The sequence below is a fragment of the Onychostruthus taczanowskii genome, unplaced genomic scaffold, assembly GCF_017590055.1.
Source record: "Onychostruthus taczanowskii isolate IOZ18803 unplaced genomic scaffold, ASM1759005v1 scaffold13, whole genome shotgun sequence".
In the NCBI taxonomy this organism is placed as follows: Eukaryota; Metazoa; Chordata; class Aves; order Passeriformes; family Passeridae; genus Onychostruthus; species Onychostruthus taczanowskii.
Genome location: NW_024498462.1, coordinates 6,962,855 through 6,990,836, shown reverse-complemented (window position 1 = coordinate 6,990,836; position 27,982 = coordinate 6,962,855). Strand labels below are relative to the sequence as shown.

At 47.2% G+C, this 27,982-nt stretch overlaps 1 protein-coding gene across 5 annotated transcripts; it reads right to left on the bottom strand.

Moving 5' to 3' along the window:
• Positions 1 to 316: 316 nt before the first annotated feature.
• SEPTIN6 (septin 6) lies at positions 317 to 26,679 on the bottom strand. Of its 5 annotated transcripts, XM_041396478.1 has the most exons (11): positions 26,617 to 26,655; positions 20,442 to 20,556; positions 13,318 to 13,513; positions 12,014 to 12,200; positions 11,631 to 11,792; positions 9,160 to 9,256; positions 8,726 to 8,894; positions 7,671 to 7,803; positions 6,937 to 7,127; positions 4,982 to 5,025; positions 2,723 to 3,256 (listed from the first exon to the last, which is right to left on the bottom strand). In XM_041396478.1, exons 1-10 carry the CDS (start codon positions 26,641 to 26,643, stop codon positions 5,022 to 5,024), a joined length of 1,281 nt encoding a protein of 426 aa, XP_041252412.1. In that variant the 5' UTR covers positions 26,644 to 26,655; the 3' UTR covers positions 2,723 to 3,256; positions 4,982 to 5,021. The 5 variants fall into 5 exon arrangements, with proteins under 5 accessions (XP_041252410.1, XP_041252408.1, XP_041252407.1 ...); XM_041396476.1 differs by lacking the exons at positions 2,723 to 3,256; positions 4,982 to 5,025 and adding an exon at positions 317 to 830; XM_041396474.1 differs by lacking the exons at positions 2,723 to 3,256; positions 4,982 to 5,025 and adding an exon at positions 844 to 2,206.
• Between the last annotated feature and the right edge of the window lie 1,303 nt (positions 26,680 to 27,982).

Below are 27,982 nucleotides of genomic sequence, written 5' to 3'. Positions count from 1 at the left end.
AGCCGCGCTGGCTTTCGTGTTTTTTATTCCGAATGTACACGAACGTCAGAAGGGAAAGAGGCGAACAGCACGGGCTCCTCAGGCGCGCCGCTCCCGCGCCCTTGGCGTGGGCAGCGCGAACGGCGCCGGCCCGGGAGCGGCGCCGCCGGGACAGCGCAGCTCTGACGGAGCTCGGCCTCGCACGCCTGGCCCGGGCGCTGCCAGCTTCCCGAGCTTTCAGCGAGAGCAGGTGGGTGCGGAAGGAGGAAGCAGCACTTGACTCACGCCACCGGCCACTGGGGCTTTAACAGGACGGTGAGACACAGGAGGACGCCAGTGAGAACACACAGTTCTTGCTTTATTTCTTTGATAAAATTAAATATTTCGTGGCTGCCAACAGAGCAAGTTGCACCATGTTTGTATTTCCTTTGACTCTGAATGCACGGTTTCTAAAACCAATCAAACCACCAGCATATTTAAAATATTCCTTAGGCTTCACACCTCAGGGAAGCCCATGACATTTATATTATTAAAGACAACATTAGAAAAAACGTATGCCCATAACAACATTTGAAAATGTATTCGCTACATCATTAGTCCCAATATCACGTTTCTGTAGCTCTTCAAAACTCCAGGTCATCAGTTCCCCCCTCATCGCCCTGTCTTGTCACACAAATTACAAGACACTTCAATTTTAAGTATCATGCAAGTCAGTAAAAGAGCTTCTTTCCAAGACACTAACACTGAAGATTTGTTCCCCCCTCCCCAGACATAAGACCCTTAGACTCTTCTAGAAGTGGCAGTCTTCTCCCTCAGACACAGTGCAGCTGGCGAAGACAGATTAAAAAAAGCTATAGAGAGAGAAAAAGGGGAAAAAAGAGAAAAAACAGAAGATTAGCAAAAAAGAGAAAGACATTCAAAAAGCAAGAAAAAGAGATGCAACATGGAAACAGCTGACAGAGGAGAGATGGAACCTCCTTGTGGTACCTCAAGTACTTCAGGGAAATCACACAAATAAAAACCTTTCTTTCTTTAAAGTCTTTCTAAAGATTTTACATAACTAAACAACATTCTAATAAGGCAAATGGTCAGGAAGAACAGACAATGACCTGCAGTATGGTAAAAAATGTCACATTCAATTGTCTTTTTAGCAGATAATCTAGAAATCATTGACAGATTAATATTGACTGGTTTTAGGAGCAGGGAAACATTCAAAAGTAGAGGAAGAAGAAAATATTCAAATTATTTCAACTTGCTAAACAAATCTCAAAGCAATCAAAGAGCTCTATGGAAATGAAATGGTGTTTATGGTAAAACAATACCTGAGAAAATACATTACAACCAAGAGTTTGGGCTGCCCTGACTGCTGGGGACGGAGGAACCGTGGTCTGACCTGGGGCTGCTGCTGTGAGCTGGAGCCAGGCTGGCCCTGAGCTGGAACTGCTGCTGAGCCCTGGCACCACGCAGAGCACTGCTCAGTAAAACCCCAGCAGGTGAAACAGCAGCTGGCACTGAACAGCACCAGGGCCAGGCCTGAGTGTGCTCATCTCCTGCAAGGCCAGGACCTGGGCGTTTGGGGGGCTGCCTGGCAGCACACAGCTGGGCTTTAGAGGGGCAGGACGTGGGGATTCAGCACACACAAATCTGAAATGGAAACCAGGATTTGCATGCTGGTCTTCAGATAGCATGAATTAGCAAAAGGAAAAAAAAAAAAAAAGCACATGAAAAAAGACAGATGATGTCATGAAAATGACAACAAATAGAATGAGAAAAGCGTGTTTTATCTCTGAACCACGTGATAATTAAACTAAGATGGTGTTGTCATTTTAATGTCATCAATAAATATATTTAAACTGCGTTGTTATTTCGCCAGCAAAAATAACTCACAGAACTTATTTCCATATCCCTTATTTAGCTGGGTGGAACGAGACCAGGAAAAAGGGGAATCCATTAATTGTAGGGGGGAAAAAATGGCAGGATTTAAAGTTGTAGCATCCAGAACCTTGTTATGACTAATTTTACATTGTTTAATAAAAGCAATAACCACCAGTACATAGTAAAAACAGAATCACAACGAGAGCATAGGAGAGAGCAAGGATAACACCCTGGAAAGGTCACAGCTGAAATGCTGTCATGTTTTATTAGACCCTCCGATTTAACAAGTAAATGAAGGTCCATTCCAGGCCTTGTATTCAGGGGTAATTACTCAGTACAGAGCCATGGGTTACTGAAAAAGAAGGGCAAAAAAAACAAAAAACAAAAAAACAAAAGAAGTAAATGTTAACCAGAATTCACTGTCCGATGAACTCTTTATTTAAAAACAAAACTCAGCCAGAAATACAGAGAGAGACACGTGCAGGCAAACCACAGCTGCACCTGGCCAGAGTGAGCTCCTGGCCCAGTGAGCAAAACACCCTCCTTTTTAGTGCAAACCTTGCAATAAAAACAAGGCTTTTGCTGAATAGAAAATATGAGAAGAAACCTGTCAACATCTGTACAGTTCTAAAGAGATGTCAGATAAAAAAAAATATATAAAGGTAGTATTTTTTTGCATTAAAACCAGAAATTGTTGGAATGACTGAGAAGAAAGTCAATGAAACAGCATCGTCTTTCTTCAGAAACACTGATATGTACAGCAAGGTGACCAGCTTTCCCTGAGATTGGATCCAGGATGTGCATCCAGGTCAGCACACTGAGAGGGAGACCAGGCAAAAGATCCTTCATGACCCCTGCAGCATTCAGAGAACACTTAGTTGCAAACCATGGATCCAAATTTGAGATTTCCTCAAGCCCGGGAACTAGAGGTTTGGACTCAGGCCCATGCCTGTGAGGATGTCAAGTTTTGCAAAAAGTCCTTGGAAGTTATTTGAGTCACACATGGCAGCACAGGGGGTAATGAGGGCTTAGGAACAGCAAATGAACACGGGGAGAGGGCAGCCAGTCTCTGGAGAGAGCAAACCCACCCCACAGCAGGAGCTAAATGCACCCCCAAGCAGCTCTGACAGCACGGAGCAGGGAAAGCTGAGCAGCGGGACCCTGGCCCAGGAGCAGGGGGCATCCTGCTGCTGCCCAAGGGGCAGGAGGAACCTGGCACAAACCCCTCTGGCCAGCAGGGTCCCTCAGAAGAACAACCCCAGCAGCCAAGAGCTCTGGTTTGAGCCCGAGTGGTGAGCAGGGAGGGGAGCAGTGGGAAAGGTGAGCAACAGGCACAATGGCACAGCCGAGGGTGGGGCATTCGCCTCTGGGGCCAAGGGAAAGGTTCTACAGGAAACCCGAACTGAAAATGAAAGAAAAAGGCAGGTTAATGGTTTTATGGATTAATGACAAAAAACAAAATAAAAATACAAGTTATTCTAATGGGCACACACACACACACACAAAAGAAAATGTTGCTAAGTGTTAATAAGGTTTAATCTGACTACAAAACATGCTTTATGCACACATACACACACACACACACACACTCAGCAGTGGGATGAACCAAATTCATTTTCTAAAACAATCCTTTCACAGTTTTGCAAGCTACAGGACTCATCAACTGTGACTTGTTTGTATCCTTGCAAAACAGTGAAGCCCTGAAACACTTTATGGATCAATATGGAGACTGTTTTTCTAAATCCTGGAAAAGTACCACATATACATATTTAATTTAGCAATGACAAATGCCCATTGGAAAAGGCACTGTCTGCATTTGCGTAGTGGGAACAAAGAACTTCATTTGATTCAAAGCCCAGCACACAATAGTGTACAGTTATGAGGACTGCCAAAAGCAATCCAAAACCAACAAAAATCAGTAATGTTCACTCTAGCTGCACTTTAGCTGTGCCTTCGTACTCAGCACCAGAATGAACACTGTTATTCTTTCAGCTTATTTTTCCACATTCAGAGCCTGATAAGCAGAGAATTGTTCTTTCCATTGTTCTACAGTTACTGTTGGCAGCAGAGACATTCACTCAACTGGACAGCTCAAGACGACTGCAAGCGCCAGTTCGAGCCAGTGCAAGACCCTTCTGAAGCTCTTCTGTTAAGTGGAAGGTCCCATTTAAATTACATTCAAATGCCTCTCACTGGCAGCATAATGTTTACTTGCTTTGCCATTTCCCGTGGTGGAGTTAAGAGGGAAGGAATCTTGGAATCAGCTTCTATCAGTTTAAGGGTAGACTGTAATTTAGTTTAGACTATCAGGAGAGAATTTAAGTCTTAGCTTTGTCTGCAGGGAAGGGTGGACTCAAGGATGAGTTTTTAGGGTGTTTTATAGTTTATTGCCAACAGGGTCCCTTCTCTGAGAGGCCTGTGCACCTCAGCCCCTGAGGCTCTGTCTTGGATATTGAGTATCGCTGCTCTGTCAAGAAGCAAGGCATTCCTGTGGGAGGTTTCCTCTTCCTCTCACTAGAGAATCAGCAAATTAAAAATGCTCAATTAAACCCACTCAACCTAGCTGTAAGTAGACCACTGTCATTGGCAGTTTAACTAATAACCCTAATGAGGATGACAGAAACTAGTCTTGCATCTACCTTCACTGTAACCACAAGTTAACATTACAGCTTGGAGGAGTGGGAGGGAAGGAGGAGAAAGGAAAGACAGAGACATTTTCATGGCTAGCTGGGCTGTATCATCAGCACCACATCTCCATAGCAATTGTTGCCATAGTGTCAACGTGGCCTGTGTGATTAAAGAATATAATTTATTTTTAAGAGAGATGGAATAAAGAGAACAGAGCCAATGAAGTGCTGGGAAGATTTAAAAGGAAGAGGATGTAATCCTTAATTTTCTATGCTCCATATCCTGAGTCTCTGAATTCAACTTTGCAGAATCTTTAAAGATAATTACATAATTTTTCTACAACTGCACATGTAGAGAGTGACTGGTAGAGCACATATAGTGGGTGAAAGCAGGGGAAGACAGAGACAATACTTATATGCTTCAGGACTTTCACACGCTCTGCTTTTTTAGGAAAGGTAACTGATCCCACTGTGAGGCTCTATTAGTTAATGACGCTTACCAGGACAATGTGCCTCATGCACCATGCAGCCAAACAGCAGCTAACTGTAAAACAGCACACATGTAAGGCCTAATAATGATGATAATGATGTAACAACAACAACAGAAAAATCAACTGAGTCATGATTAGTGCAAATTACAGAGCTTGGGTTTAAACAAGTCACCTGTGAAAGAAAAAGGTTATTGTATGCCAGCCAGTAGTAAACAAGCTACAATTAAGCTCCAGCTTGCAAAATTCATGGACTGTTAAGAAAAAATTATGATCAAAGTACTAAAATCCATTATTAAGGACAATCAGAGAAGTTACAGAGCAAAGAAAGCAGCACCATTTCCAGCACAGCAAATTTACTGGAGGTGAAAGAAGCTTCCTATTATCTCCCCAAGCCTTACTGAAGCACTGACCTATCTCTGTCATGGAGTTTTCTGTGCCCTTAACTGATAAGGGCAGTACCAAAGCTTTTCCATATCAACATGCTTGGTGTCAAGGAGATGTTCTGAGATGAGAACCACTTCAAGGATCCAGAGTTTGAGTTGGGCCACAGCAACTACTTGCTGATACTATAAGGCTGTTTCCTCTCTTTTCTGCATTCCTGACCCTGACTGATCTGAAGGCTGAAGTCTGCAGTCCTGAGTGAGCAGATGTGTAAGGGCTCTAAGCATGAAAGAACTCAGCTGGGTTCAGTCCAGCCTCTCGAGAGAAGTCTGTCCCCAGTCAGTCTCAGACTCCTCAGTATGAAAAGATATTAAAACCCCCTGAAGGTGATTCAAATGTACAAATCAAAATAGGCAGTGGGAAAAGGAATGGGCGAGTGAGGAAAGTGCAGCACTAATTGCTCATCACAAAAGAACGTTCATGTGGAAGCAGCTTCAGCTTTAAACTAAAAGACTAAACCAGGATCTCATTCCTGTAATTGGGTCTTTCCTCCTCTGTCTCATTTAATCCCAAGCTTAACAGTCACAGGTTTATTCCCTGACAAACAGTGCTGTCAGCACTTTGGGCATGCCCCATACTGTCCAATTTAACAGCACTTCTTCATGTACTTAGGACTGCACAGTGCAGGCAAGGACTGCCCCAGGGCTGTGCAGAGGGGGGATTATGGCATGGTACAAAAACAGACCCCTGTTTGTCTGCACACCACTCTCTGCACACCTGCACAGGTGGCACAGTGCTCATTTTGGGAAATGTGCCACAGTGAGAAGGAAGGGAACTGCTCAGTGCTGGGACAAGTGGGAGATCTGTTTCACTGTACAGCTGGTTGCTCTTGAGCAACTGCAGAGCTGCAGGAGCCTAGCACAGGCACTGCAGACAGCCAGGTCCCAGGCCCTGATGAGGGGCTGGATCCTGTCACACCAGTCCGTGGCACTGGGAAGCCCTGCTACAGCCTTGCAGTACCTCCCACTGTTCCTGTGAAGGGCAAAAAGCTGATTTAGGACAGGAGAAAAGTACTAGTGCTAACAAGGTGATATGACCTGTCCCCTCATTTTGCTGTCTTACATCCTGCAGATTCCAGAATTCAAGACTGTTAGTCTGCCTGAATAATTTCCATAATTTTCTCAATATAAAAAAGTAAGAACCTGAGCTAAAACACACTCCTCTCTGAGGGTAATGTGACATCCCTGCTACCCACACCCTAGCCTTGGCAGCTAGTATGGTTCCACTTCTTTACAAGCACTGAGAGACCAAGGGAGGAGCAGGGAATCTTGGGGAATAAAAACAAGTTCATCCTCCCCATGCTGTCAGAAAGCAAAGAGGGAGGTTAGTACTGCTCCCTGCTCTTCAGCATGACAGCAAATGTTACATGCTTCCAGACACTGCTCAGCCTTACAAGGGTTTAAATCTGGCTGCAAACCTTCCCCTGATAAGGACTGGCTATATTGGAGGGAGATATGAACACCCAGAAAAATAGTAAAGGAAAATCATGACCAAAAGCAAATACCTCTGGGTTAGCAACTTACTTTTTCCTTTCCTTATCCCTTTTAAGAGTTTGCGACCCTCCAGCCTGCTGAGCCTGTGACTGAAGCAATTCAGCTGCTGTCTTCCTTTGTTTAAATGCATTTACTTCATCATCCAGAGACTTCTTCTTATCCTCCAGCTTCTTCTTTTCATCCTGATGCAATTTCTTCAGGCGATCAAACTTTTCATGCAGCTAAAAGGAAAGGAAAGAGGTGAGCAGGACACAGCACTACAGACAAAGGGCAGGGAACAGCCTCCTTCCACAACAACTTACAGGCAGTGTTCTAGTAATGCAGACTATGTGTGTTCATTGTGCAGACTATGAACAGAGGATTGGGAGAGCATAAGTGTAAAAAAAAAACCCTAATCCATCTTCAGGGGTCTCTGCCTTATTCCTCTTTAAAAGTCAGTAAATTAATGGATTTTTCACATTGCTAAGAAAGTTGTATGGGTGTATTTTTTGTAAAACAAGTTCATCTCAAGGGCTGCTTCTCTCCTTGACTTTTACCACACTGCATCTCTCCATCAGAATCAAGACTCTGGTCCTTTCCTGGTGCAGTAAGTTGTACAAAACAAGTACTGTGATTCAGTTTTGTCCTACAGGCTGAAGACCTTAACATCTCCATCCAAGTTAAACCTTAGGTTTCTTGGTAAGAAAGTGCTTTGGCAACAACTACCTCCTTGGGAGCGAATCTATCACTCACAGCCATGAAGACACAAGTACTGCAGTTTTTACCTCTTTTTCAGCCTCCTTCAACTCAGCTTCTTTTTCCTTGACCCTCTGGACAAACATCTGTCTCATTGCCTCTTCCTTTTTCTGCAGCTCTCCCAGAAACTCGTTTCTTTTGGCTTCGTAAGTTTCTTGTAAGCTGAAAAGGAAGGAAAGTCCAGTGATAAGACCTGGGACAAACTGCTTACCCTGACCCTCTGAAATCAGGCCCTCACCATGACTATGCTTTGCACACAACACATTTGCTACTCACTCACCCACATGTGCCCAAGGTCTTCTTTATCCAATGATTTTTGGCACTTCTCTGTATGTTGAATGTTGGGCAATTCAAAGAGACCAGCTGGCAACAAACACTAGTTTAGAGGAACACTGCTGCTGATGCCTTAAGATTTCAGTCTTTATGTTTTTTAAATCCTGTACTGCATTAGTGCATAATTCTAAACTCCATAAAAAGTGTTAATTAACTGTCTTCACATTTTGGTCAGACAAAACAATCCCTCTGGGCCTGAGATCCAAGCACAACCTACAGCCTCAAGCCCCAAAATGTATAACAAAAGTGAATTGGGAGGAGGAAACTTCAGGTAATAACTTCATTACCTGAAGCTGTAATTGGAGGCTTAATGCTTGATATATAAATAGACCAAACTTATATCTGGCTGAAAAACTCGTGACCATTGTCCATTTTGGATGTAGCCCCTTGTGGAGACTTCATCTACCCTTAATATACCTGGAGGCCCTTCATTAAATATATTCACTTTTATCCTTTTACCTTTGTCTGGCCTCTGTTTCTAGGTAAGCTCAAAATAGGCATCACTGTGTCTCTGCAGCACAGACATTTCTACTCCCATCCTTGCAGATTCACAGTCAGTCCTGCAGATCCTCCCTGTATTTTCACTTTCTCCCAGTCAGACCTTTGCTGAAGTCTGGATTTATCTGACCTGGCAGTTTTTCTTGCTGCATTGGTTTTTTCTGTGCTCCCCCAAGGACACACACACACAGAGGCACACAGCACATCCAGCAATGCCTCTCTCGAGCCCTCCTGTCTCCTCCAGGGATCTCACCTGAAGGGTTTGCTGTCTGGATCAGTGTCCTTGAAACCCATCTCTTCCAGTTTACATCGCCTGTAGAGCTCATAGTGGCGTGTGTGGGTCTGCTCACGAAGGTCTTCCATGTTCACGCGGATCAGCATCTCCCGCAGCTTCACAAAGTCACAGTGAGCTTCGTTCTCCACTGAAAGAAGGCACGGTAAGGAGGAAAATGGGGATAGAAACTAAGATCTCTTCCCACATTCCTCAACTGTCTACTCCTCCAACAGGTTTAACAGCCCTTCCAAGCAGAGAAAACTGGCACTATAGGCCTGACACAAGGATTTAACAAAGGATAATTCCCCATGGATAATCACGTCCAGCAGGCCCTTGCTCTTTCTATGAAAGCCCACTGCCTCCTTGCACAAGTGTCACCATTCATGCCATGAAAATCCCAGGGCTCAACTCACCCTGCACTGTGCCCCAAGGGTACTGACGAGCTTTCATCATTTTGTTTCCTATTTTCAGCTCCTCCGTACTCCCGATCACTGCAAATGGCAAGTGGGCCTGGAACACATTTGATGATATCCACGTTAGTCCCTGAGACCTGGCTGACCCACCAGCACACAGAGATGAGCACAGCCACTGAGCAAGACAGTCATTATGCACATGCTAATCTCAGGGAGTCTAGTCACTGGCCACTAATCCAAGACAAGGGCTAGCAGGGTGGGTCCTTTTTTGGAAACCTTGCTAGTGCTACCACTCTATATCTTCTACCTGGCTGATCCTCCCAGCCACAGAGTCTCAGGTGAGATGAGCCAGTGCAAGACTGGCATCAGAGTGACAGCTGGAACACAGGGCTGCGGCTCGGACTGCGGTGCCGTCCCAGGGCTTGCCGTGCCTGAGGAGAACATCTGCACAAGCACAGAAGCAGTAAGAGGTCTAGGAGCCTTCTTGATTTTATCCCCCCACCACTCCTTCAGCTCATGCTGGAGTACAAGACAGCCTGCTCCATCAGATCATGAGATGGAAGTCCATCCTTCACTCCTGGAGTAACAGGTCCTTCCTCCCTGCTTGCTTCTGCCCTGGTGAGGAAGGGCTGAACATGTCCCCAGCCACTGTGTCTGATGTGACCCAAGGTCACACTCTTCAAGCTTAGATATGCACTCCACATTACACAAAGGCTGACTAAGAAGAAGAGGGATTTGCTTTGTAAAAACTCAGAAATCAGAAACAGTAACTTTTTAGTATAGACAATTTCTGCAGAAGGCAAAAAGAGACTTGCCCAGTGCACACTCAGCAAAATTGGAACTGAAACCCTCCCAACACCTACCTAGGCTCTGAAGATCTCACCTTACAGTGCTCTCATTTCCAAAAGGCAGGCAGCCAAGCAAACCCCCCAGACACTGCCATCGTACTTTGCTGCATTTTTCTGTGAGTGAGATTTCTCCCCACCTCCCTTGCTCCTGGGAGCTATACTGCATTCTGCCAAGCTGCAAGGAAGTCAAGTGCAAAGCTTCAGCACTTTAAGTTCCCAGCTCCTTTCACCAACCCTTTCTGCTGAGTTTTGTGAAGTAACATTTGTTAGGCAAAGCTTTTAAAGTGCACCAAATTCTGGGCAATTTAAAGGGCCTCAGGAAGCCAACTACATGGAAGATCAGTGACCCTGGATTGCTCTCAGGAGCCGGAAGTAAATTCCACAGGTTATCCAAAAATTTGGACAAGTTCATGACAGCTGGTACAACCAAAATATTTCAGAGATTATGTTTTTGCTTTCAGAGTGTGGCTCATACAGTCAAACTGCAAACAAAGCAAAACTGCCAGCAAGCACTCAGAGAGATGGGCTCTGCCCCCTGTACTCCTCAGCCCCCTGCTCTCACATGCAACACATACAAAGTAAGAGTAATATTTGCCTTATGTTTCTTATAATATCAGTATTTGGATACAAGTTTTCCAGACCTGCAAAATTGCTTTGGTCAAATTCGGGCCTGCTTAGTCCCCATAAACCTGGTAATTCTGACTGTAATAGAGGATGTAGGAATTGATTTGCCTGTGCAGTGAGTGACACAACCCAGAACGTCTGCAACCCAAGACAGCAATTCCCTCCCAGGAGACAAGTAAATGGCTGAAAGGAAAGACAAGCAGAGGTTCACTTCCACCCTCAGAACACTGAACTGCTCTGACCAGGAAACCATCACTGACAGCTCCTACGTCAGGACAAACTTCATGTTTCTTTCAGGCCTCTCCAGAACACTCTACAACTATTAATACTTAATCAAGAGGTGGCACAAATGCACATCAGCTAGACCTCTGCTACATCCACAGCAGTAAAGCAATCAACTTCCCCTACTTGATTTCCTGTGAAAAGCCTTTCTGGAAAATGGGACCATGGTCAGGGTGTACTGCCAGCAAGGCAAGGGACAGTTTGTTTCATCCTCAAGGAGCCACAGACTGGCACCCATGATGCTGGGGAGGCCAGAGCCAGAATGGGAACCTGCAGGCACTTCAAGGCATGTCTGGCCCAAATTGTGTACTGTTTTTCACACCTTGCTGGTTAAGCTGTGTAATTCCTTGCCAGTGGAAGTTTACTGGTGGGAGGCCATCAGGTGAAGTATAGGACAGGAACAATCACAAATCGCCCTTGGGCTGAAAAGGATTTAAACACTGATTTCTTACATGTCCCTCAAAAGATATGCATGAGGACAAGGAGGGTATTAAAAGTCTGTTTTCTGACTAGAAAAGCCCACCAGAGAGGTAGCAGCCTAACACAAAGCTCTCCTAGACTAGGATGACACTACAAGGATGAGATTCTTGTTAAATCCTCTGGTTTTAAGAAACAAAATGAAAGGGAAAGTAGATGTAAGAAACATCCCAGTATGGGCCACCAACCCCACAATGACAGTGCTGTTCTGGGAGGAGGAGGAAGAACCAAGGCACTTACATTCATTGTCCCATTTATCTCTGCCACCGATTCATCATCTGTTGGGAACTGGTAGATCTGCACCCCATTACTGACCAGTTCACTTGTGATTTTAATTTTAAATTTGGTCAGCTCACTCTTGGAAATGGCATCAGATTTGGCAATGATGGGAATTATGTTCACCTAGAAAAAAACAGAGGTATGAAGTAATCAACTTCGCTCCTGGGAGTTTCTCTAAGTCTCCAATACAACCTTCAAAAACTTGTAAGTGCTCAATAAATCTACAGAATTATCTGCCAACTCAGCCAGAAGGGCTATTCAAGGTGGGGAGATCCTCTGGAAAAGCAGCAGCCTTTCCACTCTGCAAACAGTAAATCTGCCCAGTAAGAGTTACTTCTGCCTACCTTGCTGTCGAGCTTCTTCATGGTTACCAAGTCCAGGGATTTCAGGGAATGGCCGGTCGGAGCGATGAAGTACAAGCACGCGTGGATCCGGGTGTCATGGTAGTTGTGCAAGACCCTTTTTATCTTCAGCTCTTCTTGCAAGTAGGCTTCAAACTGAGCATCAATGAACTCAACGATGGGCTTGTAGCTTTGGTGAAAGGAAAAAAAAAAAGTTATACATCTCACAGTCAGAGAGCTCAACAAACAGGACAATGCCCCGGCTTGCTTTTAAGAAAGAAGCTGTTGATAGATTTCACTTTCCATTTTCCACTTTCTACCTCCCTTGCTCCCCACCTGTAAAAAATTTTAAAGCTGCACTGCTGACAAGGAGACATGGTCCTACATCAGACTCTAGCAGCCTGTTTGTCAAAACACAGCACTGGGATTTAGCAGAGGACAGCAGATGCACCCTCCTCTCCAGGGAAAGCAGATCTCTATTTCGAAATGTAAGGATGAGAGACCTTCTAAAGCAAGGCTAATGGAGACTCATTTGCAGCACTCAGGGAGTGGATGGCTTGCTGCTCTCACAGCCCTGAGTGCTGCTGGTGGAGACACAGCTTCATTCAGTACCACCTTTGCCCACTGCTCTCAAGGCAGGAAATTCCTGCAACTCCCTTGCAAGGCCTTCTGAAATACAGAGCCTGCCAGAGCTATAATGTAAAGGACATCAGTGCATTTTAAACAAACTTTAAAAAAAAACCTAACTGACCCACAAAAAAGCAATCCCATCAGCAATGTCTCCGCAGAGCACCTTGCAGACTGTCTGGTGCAACTGCACATCCCTTAACCAACACACTCCAGCCACTCTGGGATGTGAGCTGCCAGAGACACTCCCCCAGGGTATCTCACTGTCCATTTATTGTGCTTCCTTTGGCTCTTCCCATGGAAGAACCCTGCCAAAAGTGGATATTAAGCCAAGCAGACACTAAACCACACTAGTGGTTTGGTCAGCAGCTTGAGGTCAGCAGAAACCAAAACAAGCCTAGATGCCCTGGAGCATTTCAGTCTCCCCACCAGATGAATTTGGGCAGAAGCTTGCCAGCAGGGCAGAAATTGCTCTGACAGCATGAGAAAGCTGCTTTATAGCTGAAGCAGTACTGACACTCCAAAGCCTTTGTCCTCTCTTCTACATGTCCCATCCCAAAGAGGTGACAAGGACAACTCCTAAGAAGCAAGCAGGAAAACTCCAGTGCAGTCAGGACCAACTAGGGCACAGGGAAAATGAAAAGCCAGGTCACAATATAGCCCCTCTCTCCCTCACTCACCTGTCCTCTTTGTTGATCTGATCCCCAAAGCCCACTGTGCTCACAATAGTCAGCTTGAGGTTGACATTGCTCTCCTGCAGGTCATAGGTACTGGATTTCAGCTGGACCCCAGGCTGTGAGTGAGATGCTGGGTCACCTTCAAACTTGGTGTTGAAAAGGGTGTCCATGAGGGTGGACTTTCCAAGGCCAGTTTCCCCTATTGGAGAAAAAGAGAGTTGAAACATTCTGTTGAATATTAATATGGGTTGGCCTTTGAGCTTCCAAACATTAACAGGGGTGAAATTGTAGCAGATGAAAGCAGATCTCATGCTCCCAAGGGAGTGTCTGGTAAACAGAAAGCCATGAACAATGGGAGGTCTGTATTCTGGGCAAATTACATTTCACAGTCTAATGGCCATTAATGTCATTAGAAAATAGAGATGAAAAGCAAGAGGTGAAAAGGCGAAGGGGAAAGCATCGTTCAGATCCTGCTTAAACCCACAACTACACTACAGAAGATGCTGTTTTCATTAAAAAACAGGAGAGGAAATGGGGCTCACTGCCATTTCCAAAAAAAGCTGCTCCAGATCAATGTCTCTAATAAGCAGCCACAGAAATAGCTTCCTTCCGTGCAGAAACCCTGCGAGCTGGTCGGACCCCACAGCAAGTTGTGCAGTTGGTTTCTCACAACAGGTTGGAGAATCAGCCTTCTACACTGGGAGGGGGCATTTTCTGTAATATCTGGTTTTGTACCTTAGGGGCTAGATAAGCTGTAAAATATTGCAAAATCTGCTTCCAAAGTTCTGCTAGTATTGTCAGTATTCTGCTAGTATTCTGTCAGTGTTGAACAGCTATTTGGATTTCATTTATCAACAGGCAACTATTTCCTTGTCTGGAAGGAAGAGACAAATGCCAGAGACCAGTCTTGAATTTGTTTTAGATACATCCCAGGAAGAATAAAACAAATCCCTCTGTGCACACATTCCACAGGGCAGCCTCCCTTACCAGGCTCTGACAACAGAGCCAGCTCTCTGAGCTCACAGGACCTGACTTCCTACGCAGTCTGGTCTGTTGCCTTGTGAGGGCTGCTGTGTTTTGGGGAAACAGCAATTTCTGAGCTGCCCAGACAGCTTTTGGAGAAACTTCAGGAGCAGCTGAACCCCACCCTCTGTGAAGGCTGCTCCTCCAGCCTGCTGTGGGACCACAGGCAGACTGTGTCTGGCTGCAAGAGCATTCCCCTCCTTCCCCCAGCCCTCAGCTCCCAACCAAAACAACTTCACCATTTTCCCACTTCGCTCAGAATAAAAGAGCTTCTTATTTTTGTAGGTTTAGAGCTCTGTAGCAGATCCAAACTTGCATGAAATGCCCAATTCAAGAAGGGGAAACTCCTCCCCATCCTCCCCCATCCAAATATCCAAGTCTCCAAGCCTCACCCCTGCAAGCAGGCAAATTCCTCTTCTGGCCTCAGAAGGGATTTTCCTCACTCAGGGCTGAAGTACATGGCAGAGCAAGGCAAACACAGAATCATAAAACCATAGAATGGTTTGGCTTGGAAGGAAGATTGTCTAGTTCCAAGCCCCAAATCCCCTGCTCTGGGAACTGAGCAGTCCCTGACTGCCAAGATGACATATCCAGTATCTTTCCAGAGGCAGCAAGATCCATTAATATTTCAAAGTCAATGCACACCTTGAGCTGCAGAACTGCCTGGGAGCCAGCTGAGAGCTTGTGCTCCATCACCAACCAACACCAACTACAGCCAGAACAGCCACCAGTGCAGCTGCCCTTTGCACCCATCTGGTTTTCAATCCAAAGGGGAGGAGGAGTCAGGAGCAGGAGCTGGTGTGGCTGCAGCCCTTGTGCCACCTCACTGCATCAGCTGTACCTACAACAGCACTGGCCAGAGCAAGGGAGGGGGACTCAGCAAAGCACAAGGTTACCTCTGCCACTGGAAGAATAAGCTGACCCAACAAGCTGGCCCAGCACTGACTTGGACTTGTCAGGGGGCCATTGGCCTCCAAAAGGGAGCAAGTGCACAAATCAGACCAGAGCACTGCCATGGTTTGGACAGGGATTTTGGGAGTTAACAGCCAACAGCCTGCATGACCTCCCAGGCCGTTCCCAGGGATTCCAGGAAAACAGCAGTGTAAAAACAGACAAAAATCTAAACAGCCTGAGAAGGCTGCAGCATTTCCAAAGCCCCTGCCAAGGGATGGGTGGGACAGAGCAGTGAGCTGGCTGCGTGCCTGTGAATGCCAGGAACCCTGATGGGACATCTCAGGACAGGGGAGTCCCTCAGCCCTGCAGTGCTGAGCATCACCCACACACAGCCCTGCAAAGCTCCTCCTGTGGCACTGCCCCACAGCCTGGCAGGCCCTGGAGCAGCTCCAAGGCTACAGGACAGGGTGACAGGGGAGCAGCAGCAGTGACAGGGCAGGGAGCTGCTCTCTGCAGTGGACACACAAGGTCATTGTAAACCACACTGGCTTCTGGGCAGACAGCACCCTGTAAGTCACCCCTCATTCCTGCCTCTCTCTTTTTGGGTGGAAGATGTTCATATGAGGCCAAGACTATTGTTTAAGCACATCCTGAACCTGTTAATCATTGCCTACTTTAAATCCATTTCAAGTGTTTTTTTCCAGCAGGGGTGACTTTATCTGTCGGGGGGGCTAGGGGAAGTGTTTAAGAGATGCAGAACATGCTTTTACACTGCACCTCATGCCAGCTACACAGGGCCAGCAAAGGCAACTTTGAACTCAACCACTGAGATTTTCTTTTTGGAAGGGGAAGATCAGAACTGTGGCATTTTTCCACAGGTGGGAGTTGCCCATCCAAACACCTTCATGATTAAAACATCCAGGCACTAACATGGCATCTCATAGGAAGCCTGCACTCCCAAATTTACACTGAGCCAGAAGATACCCCTGTTCCTGCAGTGTGTAACCCCACTGACTTGACACAGAATTAAAGCCTGCCAGGGAAGACAGAGAAGAGAGGGAAGTCTGTCTCAGCTGAAAGAATGTTAACACTGACAGAGTGACATGAAATGGTAAAAAACTAAAGTCACTAATAAAGTGTTCTGCTGTGTTAAATATGAGCAGAGATAGGGAACACAAAATAGCCTTGCTATTTTGAAGTCCAAAACAACAGAAGGAAGAATTTCTGAATCTTCTGGGAGTTTCTGCCTCACACAGAGGCAACTTTTTGCTGGCTGGAAGATGTGAATGGTGCCAACTGCTTCTTGTAAGGATGGGAGTCCAGATGGAACAGATGGTCTGATAAAAAGGACAAGTGGTCTGTGCTTGTTGCAGCCAATGGCACTGGAATCTTCCCCCAAAAACAGAAATTATGAACAGGGATTAAAAGAGGCAGAATTACTTTGAAAAAAGCAGCAGTGTGCACAAACTGAGTGAGAGGCATCCCTGGCAGGGAGATTATTTCCTGATGTCAGGCTTATGGACACATGTGATTTGATCTCCAAAACTGTACTTAGGGATTATGCCACTCGACAGCGCTGCCCCAAAACAGGGCTGACAGAGCTCTGTGGGAGGACAGGGCAGAGACAGTGACCTTTGCTGGTAGAGTTCTGCACCAGGAAGATGTGACAGCAATGGAAAAGCTTGAGTATTGTACCTTTCATCATGGGATGGAGTTTTGCTGTTAAGTCTGACAATTTTCAAGGACATTTAAAAAAAAAAATGGCCAGAGCCACCACTGCAGGTTCTGGACATGCAGCAACCCTACATCAGAGCTCAGAAACACCATCCACTCTTAATGCCCAACAGCCTGGCTGTGCTGGGCTCCCCACACGTCCTCCTGAACTGTTCCCTGCTCCAGCTGCACTGCACATGGTACCTTCACTGCTCTGGGGAAGCCTCACCAAATCTCAGTGATGGAAGAGTGGTGGCACCACTTGCAAACCTACAGCTGGGACAAGCTCCTAACTTCCCAAACCAAGACAGGCATCTTCATGCTGAATGAATTGTCATGGCTTCTTCTCACAGGACTTTTAGCATCCTAAGCAGCTGCAGCAGTGAGCTGAATTATGCACCACAAAAGCTGCACCTCCTCCTTTTGTGCCTAGAAATTTAATTTGCTTTTCCCTAGTATGTGCTAAGCGAAATAAGCAACTGCTCACTGTCTCCCTTTCCCACAACACTCCGGATTTAAGAGGCCCCAATCACATCATCATCAATCGACTCTGTGGGAGGACAGAGTCGTCCCTGGAGTATTTCCCTGTTCAAAGGCAGGGAGCAGCTTTCACAAGAGCTTCCTTTCATCAGAGAGCAGCCCCTTCCCTTCACAAGATGAACAACCGTGGCTCCAGATATCAAATAATTCAATTTTAAAGAAAATGTATATGCATGCACAGCCTTTTCATGTGTAGAAATAGGAGCTAATCCAATGTAGCAGGTTTGTCGAGACAAGCCCTGAGGCAACTCAGACTGGTAAGGCCATCTCTCAAGGACAGAAGGGAAAATAGTTTGTTTCATCTGACAGGCATGCAGAGACATCACACAATTCCCCACAGCCAGGCAAAGGCTGGGCTGCATGGGCAAGGAGGGCAACAAGGGCTCACAAAATACACTGAAACACCTCCTCGGAGAGGCACCCAGCTCCTGGCATCCCCCTAGGGCACCAGGCAGGAGAAGGCTGAGGAGACAGATGGCTTTTTGATTAGAGAAGCTGTTCTCTCCTCAGCTGCTTGCACCAGTGACCACAGAAACAACCACTGGGCAACTTCCAGGCTGTACAGCTCAACACCCCAGAGAACTGCCTGCTGGAGAGCACCAGGAATCCTGTGCACATCCCTCCCTCCCTCCCTGCCTCCCTCCCCCAGGGTGAGACTCCTGCACATCACAGGAGTGACAGACCTCAAACAGTCTTGGTACAGTCCCGGGGGAGACAGAAGTATTTCTGCCACAAAACAGCCTTTCTCATTGCACTGAATAGGCCAATTAGAACAAATTCCCTGCAAATCCTGGGAGAGAGGAAGGGGCAAAATCCTTCTTAAACTGGATACTAGTTTAATGCAACTACAATCTACCCCGGCAAAAACTGAGAAAGTTTACATCAAAAACCAGCAGCCTGTTCCTCCTCTTTTTCCCCTATCTCACTGAGAAATACAGTCAGCACAGAAAGTCTCAGCCATTAAACACTTCTCCAGCCTTTGCACTGAACTAAGAGGCAACTAAAAATTTATCATGTAAGGTTTAGAAAGAAAATGGTTATGCTGAGAAATAAAATATCAGAGAAACCATCTGCAACCCCTAACATCTAATGAGAGGTTTTCTCATTCATTCTAGCTTTGGCTCTAGTTTCACAGGGGAGACAGCTTTCAGCATGAGAAGAGCTAAAAACTGCTGCACTCTGGACATGCTGCTGAGAGTCATTTCTGAAACTTTCCTTGGCTTCTACAGCAAGAGCTGCAGGAATCAGTGGCACAGATCCAGTATGACACAGAGTAGAATTATCACTGGATTTTTCCTCCAACAGATGCCACACATAGCTGAAAAATGGGGGGAAAAAAGTCTCTTTCTGTCATGCTTAGTAGGCTGTCTATGGGATTCTCATCCAATCTTCATCTGCTTCCTTATTCTTTCAATTTTTCATCCCAAAGTCTGCTGTACAAGTGAAATACAACAGAATAAATGACAGATGAACACTGGGAATTTTTGTTTTCTTTCTCCAGGATGTTTAAGTGTGGGGGCAAAGATTTGCAAATCTTTTTCTAAGTTTATTATATTTTTCTACAAAGTTTCTTTATTTCAAGATTGTGTTATTACTATTCATAAGAAACTGACATTAGCAGCTAATATACATTTATCTTGGTGAGTCCTTGTTATTCACCTCAACAAGTGATTAATGTATTCAATTTCTGTCCTGCAAAGAAGAAAGCACATGCATTCAGCTCCTCTCCACAATTCAAAGTGAAGATAAAACTACAGGAGGCACCCACTGCTACATCTAGAACTTGTAAAAAAAAACACTGCAGCCCAGTAAGTGGAAAAGGAAAGACTTTTAGACTTCAGTCCTGGGGAGAGGAGTTTCCTTAGGTCATATCACATTCATGTACTGTGGAAATCACCCAGAGACTCAGCCTGACAGTGACCTCCACTTGTCAGCAAAGTTTATCATCTCACAGGAATGTAAGATGTGGCTGTAAGGAAAACTGTCTTCTCAGCTCCATTTAACAGGGCTCAGCTCTCCTCTCCTTGCTCCACTACTCTCGTTTCAGACTCAACCCTGTTCTGGGCAAACACCAGGCCCATACCATGAGCTGCACCTCTCATGGGAGGGGACAGAATTCCTCTGTGTGGACGCAGGGCTGACCAGCAGCCGAGTCCCCAGGAGGTATCCAGAGCTGCTGCTGTGCCCCTGCCACACCAGGCCCTGCTGGGATCATCTGCAGACAGGGCTCAGTCCGAGCAGCCATACAACCTCCAGGGCAGGGCCCTGCCAGCAGCAAACCCATCAATTACTAATGCTCCACTCTTCATTTCCTAATTTACCTTCCTAAACCATGGTACCAAAGTCATACAGAGTTTTACTTCTGTTACCTAAGAGAAGGGATTATTTGGGATCCTAACGCTGTGAGATGGGCTGCAGGGACAGACACCAAGTCCTGCTACAGTGCCAGGCCCCAGCTGTGATCCACACCACATGGCAGCCTGGATAATTGTCAGAAGAGTTAAGGCTTGGCCAGACACTATCTTAATTCAAGTATGCACAGAAGGGAGGAGAAAAAAATAGCTTTTAGTGATTTAAGAGAAGCATGATTAGTATTTTGTTAAAATAATTATAATAATTATAACATTAATTCAATACTTAACCAAACAAGACCTCATAACAAAGTACTCTGGCATAAGTACCTATTTTCTTTAAAAAATGTGAAATTCAAACATATGAGGAAAAGAAAGATCATAATAACAGCCTGTGATTTTAGGCATTTTATCTCACTGCTCGGTAGAAAGCCACTGCAGAACCCCAGTAGGGATTTCCCAGAGCACCAGAAAATCTTATTACTGAAAATAGAACAGTTGGGGAAATTTCAATCAAAGCTACCTTGTTAGTGCTGTAAGCTATGAGCTACATCCAGCTGCAGAAAACTTTTCAGCAAGAGAACTTCCCAAAATGGAAATACTCACCCACACACAGGATGTTGAAACAAAACCCATGATTAACTGACTTATTAACCAGCTGGTCAGGCAAACTGTCAAATCCCACGTGTCCGGAGAGCGGGACAGTACGACAGCCTTCACCCTGAAATACAGTGAAATACTTGTGTCACTTTCAAGCAAAATACACTTCTCTGTATAAACCCTTAAGACCTCCCAAGTGGAACCAACTGCACAGTCCAAGCAGAGATTTGCACAGATCTATCAATCATGTCAGCATGCTTCACTCCTCTCTAAAACAATTCCAGAAGGCACAAATACAACATTTCATCTGTCAAACGCTTGAAGGTAGCCCTGAGAAAATAACACTAAAATGTGCAAAACATGTACACAAACACAGCTGTGAAGAGGTGAAAAACATTTGTTTCTTCAAAAAAATATGCAGAAACTCAAGTCTCACCTTATACTGAAAACAAAAAGAATCCTCTGTGCAAAGCAATGTATTAGTGACACCTCCTCCTACAAGGCTATTACCATTCACTGTATGTGAACTGGAACTCACATGTAGTTCCCATTCATAGCTGCAATTACAGAAATCAGCTAGAAACAGTAAGGGAAACTGTACCTACAGGAAAACAAAGCAGAGAAAGAGTGACCAAAACTGAGCTGCCCATAACCCCACAGGCCTGAAGGAGCCTGCAAAGAGGGTTTGGGAGTGGAGGTACTCAAACCTCCTGCTGGGGGCAAGGGCTGCTCCTGCCCAGCCACCCAAAGGACTTCCTGAGAAGCTGCTCCTGCACCCTGCTCTCCCCTGTGCTCAACACCACTAATCTGGTCTCCCCAGCCAAGCAGAACACGTGGTGCTCCATGCCCAGAACAGCCACGAGCTTTGGGAGAGAGTCAGAAATCTTTGCCTGGCCAGTCTGTGCCAAAGCAGCCTGGATCCCAACCCTGCCCAGCCAACAGTAAAACACAACACACAGAGGCTCAGCCTCAGAAATGGCACCAGGCAAAATGAAGAGCCAGTGCTGCACCCCTGTATTGGTGTGTACTGGAGAGTTGTCCTCCTGCAGCCCCAAAAAGGTATTTCCCTCTCTGAAGAAAAGACTTTTCTTAAAAATGTATTTTAGTGTGAAAATCACAAAATTCCCCTCTAGCCTTCCATCAGTTTGCAAATAATACTACAGCCAAAAGGCAGTAGTTTATAGGGTGTGATTTTGAATTTATTCTTTCACAGTCATGCTTTCACGTATCTTGAAAGCCTGTTTATAGGGACAGGAATACTGGTTTTCCCTCTTCTGCTAATGGCACTGGTATTTTAGGCTGGGAAAACATCCCCAAGGACTACATTTACTACAGTAGCCTGTCAGTATGCTTTCTTGTCTTGTTACTGTTTTGCTGTTGTGGGTTTGGATTGGTTTTTTTTCAGATATGAGGCTCCAAATACACTTCAATCATTAACCATATTTACCAGCCTGTGATGTGTAAATATGTTTCCCCTTGGCCATATTTTGTGTATTAGTCTGACTCTTCTTGACAAGATGTTCACCAAATATGGCACTTCATTAATTCCTGAGCACCTTCCCTCCTAATGACATGTTCATGAGGAAAGCACTCAGGCTCCCCAGCAGATTCTGGTATTGCCTACTGACAATGCAGCTGTGAGATCCAGTAATGTAGAACCAGCTAAAGCAGAAGAAAGTGAGAGTGTCAGACACACAGATTTTGTGACAACACACTCAAACTCTCCTAAACTGCATTCACCAAACAAAACCCAGCCCTGGGGAATCTCATGGCAGTGTTGGATGTGCAGTGACAGCCCCAGGTCCTGGTGAAGAACAGAGGGGGGACAGAGCCCAGGAAGAGAACAACCCGAGATGGCTCCTAGGGAAGGAGAAATATCAAGTGTATTTTTAATACTCAGCCCTAAAACCACACCACTGGAAGACTGCTTGAACACTACTCTCCCCAGGAAGCGTGGGCAGGAGTGTGGGCTCTCATTAAGAACAAATCATCCCCTCATCCCTAAATATAAGTGTGATCCAGATGGAACAAAATAAATGGTAGAAGTTAAGCCACTCTCAGCTAAGAGGAGGCATTTACCATCACACAGAATTCGGCCTGCAAGTCATTTCCTGTAGGTTCTTTTTCTAGTCACCTGTGGTTTTACAATGCAGCTAAACCACACTTCACATCTGGTACAGCCAGGAAACAACTACTGCAAAATGGGATTTCCAGTCACAGCAGCTAAGTCTCCATGTTAAGTACACAGCCATAAGGTATATTGTGCTACTCTGCCTAAAAATCTACAGCCTCCTTGGCCAAGGCATCAAGAGACTGGATGCAGTGGGGAAAAAAAAAATACATTTTAAGTGCCTGGTTTTGACACTCATCAGAAAGTTGACAGTAATTACCAAACCAGTGGAGAGAAAAGAAACATTTTCTGTCTGATCCACCAAGAAACAGTGCAAGTCACCAGTCTTCAAGCACCAAGTGGTGTCTCTGTACCGGAGCACTGCTATATATAAACAGCACCACCATAAACAACATATGAACACACTGATTAGTCATCCTGGGTGTATATTAAATGTAGGTTTGGATCCCCTTGTTCAACACTGAAGGAGAATATGTTAAGCTTATAAGCTTTTTGCTGATAAGGTGTTCAAGACTGTCTTCCATCATTCATCTCCCAAACCAGATCAAATTTAAAACATATAAAGAGGAACCAACAAGGTAAGCAAAGTTTAACTACTGTATACATGAAGGCTTTTTCCAGGAGCATCAGTGAGTGCTGGATGGCTCAGAGTCCTTTGTGTTCTCTATTTTAAGGTTACATCTTCTTGGAAGGAAGACAAAGATGGAATCTCTGGAAAGCCAGTGTGAACACTGGCACCACACCAAGATACCAGATGCCTTTTTTTCCCCACATACACAGAGTGCCCCCTGCCTAGACAGATTGGGCTGTTGTTGCTGGGGAGGAAGTAAAGTGTGTTTGTCACAAACAAGATTAAAAGAACAAAAAGAGCAACGCACTCTCTTGCTGTATTATCAGGCAGGGCTATTGCAAAGTGAAAGTAAGGAGAGTAAGTAAGGAGCAGCCACTTGGAGAAGCTGTTTTACTTCTTCCTTTCTTAGAAGGATTTATACAGCCTTTTGTAAGGCTTCTCCATGCCACAGAACCCACCACCACCTACTCTAATTCTTACAGAAAACTATCCAAATCATAAGGAAAATACAAAGATGTTATAATGAATGACCCCAAGCCTGAAAGCACCATCCATTAACAATCAGAAAAGGGGCAAGATTTAGTCTTCAGGTGTTTGAATCACTCCAGGGTCCCTGGATGAAAATATGCTTAGAGGAAAATCTTCCTGAATGCACATCTGTGCCCTGATCTGCTTAGCAGGACAAGCAGGTACAGCACTGTCACCTGCTGAGTCCCCAGAGCCTGGAGAGGCCACTGCCTCTGTGGAGCTAAAGCAGAGCACACACAATGGTGCTGCCCATTGCAAATGCCAACGCTGCACCTTCGGGACCACGTCTGTGCCCAGGTCCAAAGGAGCGATGAGAAAGGATTCCATGGCAAAGGCCAAGCCTCCACTTGGTGACATTCAGGCAGAGCACAGCAAAGAAAATACAGAATGATACAGCTCTGAACCCAAGGGACCCTGTGTCCAAATGAGGCCCACACAGCACAAAACTGCTCTCAGAGGCTGCAGAACAATACTTCATCTAGCTGAGTGTTTCTGTTCAGGACACTGACAACTGACACTTAGTACCTCTGACACAATTTCTCACTTCTTCCCACTTCAAACCCTGATGCCTTGGAGACTCCCTTAGAAAGATTTCCAAACTGCCACAACCAACACAGCAGCACCATCCTGCAACCAAACCAAATACAGCAGTGCTCACAGAGCTGCATCACTGCTGCCAGTGCCCACAGCAGCCACCTCCTGCCCCTCTGCTGCCCTTAATGCTGAAACCTGGGGGCTCAACCCCTAAACCTGAGACAACTCTTGCACAAGAAGTCAAACGGCAAAGCAAGGCAGAACCTGAACTCGTGTTTCCACACCAGTTTTTCATATCATCTTTAAGCCAGAACAACATCAGATTCCTTCTCATGACCTTGGAGTTATGGCATTCACTTCCCCAGACTGCATTTGGTTCTGATTAAACAGCAAATCAGAGCAACACTTGTACCAATTATTTCTCACTTGTACAAGTATGTAATTCTCCTATGTAATGTAAGAATTATCCAGCAGACAGTATAAACATCCTCCACAAGATAAATGTAAATTAGGAATGTAAAGTCTAGATAAAGACTCTGTATTATTTTTCCTTGCTCAGCTGATAAAAGATCATCAAGAATATAAAAGAAAAACACCAGAAGAGTGGGAGGGAAATAGTTTTGAATCAGGCCCCATGGAAAGCAAGAAGTGTCTCACCAAAGGTCCTGACGATCAACCACCCTCTCCAGACACACAGCATCACTCGGCCATTCAACATTCACAAACAGTCAAGTGCTTCCGAAATCTCGAATTCTGACAGCTCTTAAGATTACGCTTCTTTATGCCCCTGACAAAAGGCTGCAGAAACGCCACGCAGTTTGGATACATTCCCGGGGAAGTCAGCAGTTGGAAGATACATATCACTATCAGCAGTCTCAGTGTTTCTGACCTCTGCTGGATACGGAGAGCTGGGCAGTGCCTGGCAAGATGCTCCTGTGCCCCCATCCTCCCCGCTGGCAGAGGACAGGAGAAGGGGCTCAGCTTGGTGCTGACAAGGCCACCCTGCCCACCTGGGGAGAAGGGGTTTCACTGACTATCCCTGCAGTAAGTGTGGGCTTGATCAAGGGTTCTCTGGGACAATGGCAGGGTGGTAACCCCAGCTCCTCCCCAAACCCAGCCCCAGCTCTCACACCTTCAACCCTGCTGGCACACACACAGCCCTCTGCACCACCAGGACATCACAGCTGACAGCTCCACAAACCAGATCCCCAAGACCTTGGCTGACAAGTTACCTGTTTGTAAAAGGCCATTTTCAATTTGCAGCACACTAATTTCAAGTCTGTCTCACAGCCAGCTTTTCCTTTTGCCTCCAAAGAGAGGCTGTGCAGTATCATAAATTCATTCCAGGCCACAAACTCCTGTACATTATCTTAGGAAAGCATAACACTCAATTTCTTTAAAAGACGGGAGCAACTGAGTCACTTCACGTATTTTGGCAGTCACATACAAGGCAATGTGTATGTCCAGGAGGAAATAACATCACAAACTGGCAAGGAATGGTACATCTACCCGTTCAGCAAGACTTGGGTCCATGCTAAAACATACTGCTTTGAAGATGAAACTGGAGAGCATTCACTTCAAGTAATACTTCTGTATTAACACATGGACATGAAAGTTGGAAGCCCATCAAACCACAGACAAAACCTTTCCACATGCAAACGCGTTACAGATGCCTCCTTAGCATTTCTCTGACAAACGCAGAGGTGGCTCAACCCCCCGTGCCTCTCTTCTGGATAATTCTCCGCAGACACACAGGGATCTTGTGCCTCGCTAGGCAGGCGGGCGAGCCCGGCAGCGGCCGGTGGCACTACGGGGACCCTCGGGGACAAAGCGCAGCGGGGACACGGCGCTGGTGTCTGGCTGCCACGGCTCCTCCGCGGAGCCACACTGGAGACCTCCCCTTCCCGCACCACCGAACACGGGCTGAGGGTTTCCCTGGGAGGAGAGCAGCATCCCCGGAGAGGCAGGGATGCCACAGCCGTGCCCTGGCCCGCCGAGGGGCCCCCAGACCGGGGTAAGGGATGCACGGCCAGGCCTCCCCAGCGCTGCAGCGCGGCAGGTCGGGCCGGGCCCGGGGGCACCGGCGGGGCAGGACCCCGGCCCGCCGCGGCGCGGGCAGCCAAGGTCGCCGGGCCGGGCTGCAGCGTGGGGCACCCCAACATCCTCTACCCCAGGTAAGCTCAGCTCCCCTCGGGTCGGCCCCTAAAGCCCGGCCATCCTGGAGCCGCCGCCGCCGCTCCGAACCGAGTCTCCCAACCCGCGGGAGGCCCCAGGCCGGTGTCCTCGCAGCCCGCCCGGCGCCCCCAGAACCGGCCCCGCCGCCGCGGCCATGCCCGGCTCTCCCGCCCGCCGCCCCGGCGCTGCCCGGTACCGGCCCCCCGCTCCATTGCCGCCCAGCCCCCGCGATGCACCCGCACCTGCCGCGCCACCTCGGCCGCCGCCATCGCTGCGCGCTCCCCGCCCCGCCCCGCCGCCTTCCCGCCCTGCTCGGCCCCACCGCTCCCGCCGGTCAGGCCGCAGCCGCCGCTGCGTTCTGTGAGGAGCGGGGCCGCCGGTCCCTCCCCGCAGCAGCTCGCGATGGTGCAGCCCGGCTGCGGGCGGGGCGGGCGGAGGTTCGGGGCGGCGGCTCGAGGGGCCAGGCGAGCGCGGAGCTCCGGCCGAGGGGTCCCGGTCCCCGGCCCGGCGGGTCCCTGCCCCGCGGGCTGCCCGGCAGCCTCCGCTCGGCCCCTGCCCGCTGCCAGCGCGGGGAGGGGTTCCCCGCCGCTTCCTCCTCGGGAAGGCCCAGGGGGCCCCGGCCCGGTGTCCTGCGGCCCCTACGGTCACACGGGCCGGGCCGGGGCCGAGCCGTGCAGCCCCGAGGCTGGGCTGGGGTTCGCGGTTTGGGTCCGTGCAGGTCCCCCAGGCTCTGCAGATGAGCTGCTGTTTCAAGCGGAATGTCCTGGACTTGCCCTGTCCCAGGTCCGCTGGACGGCCCGGGCCCGCCCGGGCACCGGCTGAGGGCGGCTGTGCCCGGTTCCCTCCGCTGGCGCCTCCGCTCCTCCCGGCCTGTCTGAGCACAGCCGCAGCTTCCAGGGTGTAGCCGGTGCCGCTTGGGTTTCCCTTCATTTGATGGCAGCACGAGCACCAAACGAGGCTGAGGCAGAGGAAACTCAGTCCTTCCCCAAAGTAACTTTCCGAGTAAAGTCCCCGAGGTTGTCACCCTGGTTTTATCATGATCAGAGTTCACCAGTGTGTCCTGGCCCTAAATGGGAGGCTTGCTTTACACCATTAATGCCTTCATTCGCCAAGAGCAGCTCCTTATTTCCCTTCTTGTTTTCCCCAGATGCCACCCAAGCGTTCACCAGGATCTCATGGCTGTGTGGTTCAAGTTCTCTGCCTCCCTGAGCCCACAGAAGCCACCAAAACCCAGTGACAACATCAGGCAGCTCCAGAAAGGGAACAAGGGGACAATTATGCTTTCACCACCAGTTGTTTGGGGTTTGAGATCACACCAACTCCCCACACATCCCAGAAAAACTGGTCCAAGTGGCTGGAAAAAGGCAAGGGCCCTCAAGGCTCACAACCAGCTCAGGGCAAGTCAGAGCAGGGCTAAAGCTTAGGGAAGGCAAAGAAAAAAGCTTCAAGGGGCTGTTGTGGCTTTTAGCTGCCTGACCAGCTGCAAAACCACCTGGTGACAGTTCAGCCACGGGTGTCAGAGCAGTCATGGATAAGAAACTTCTGGAGAGAAAGAGGACTGGGAGCTTTTGGGGCAGAAGGATTAGTCCTGATTTCTAACAAAATTAG

Bases quoted from the DNA above. Each gene is read 5' to 3' on its own strand.
- SEPTIN6 (XM_041396473.1), bottom strand. From the start codon at position 26,643: ATGGCGGCGGCCGAGGTGGCGCGGCAG. The intron at 7,804-8,725 runs GTGAGATCCCTG...CTTCCTTTTCAG, and splicing joins CCAGACAGCAAACCCTTCAG to CTTACAAGAAACTTACGAAG. The intron at 7,128-7,670 runs GTAAAAACTGCA...CTTTCCTTTTAG, and splicing joins TGAAGGAGGCTGAAAAAGAG to CTGCATGAAAAGTTTGATCG.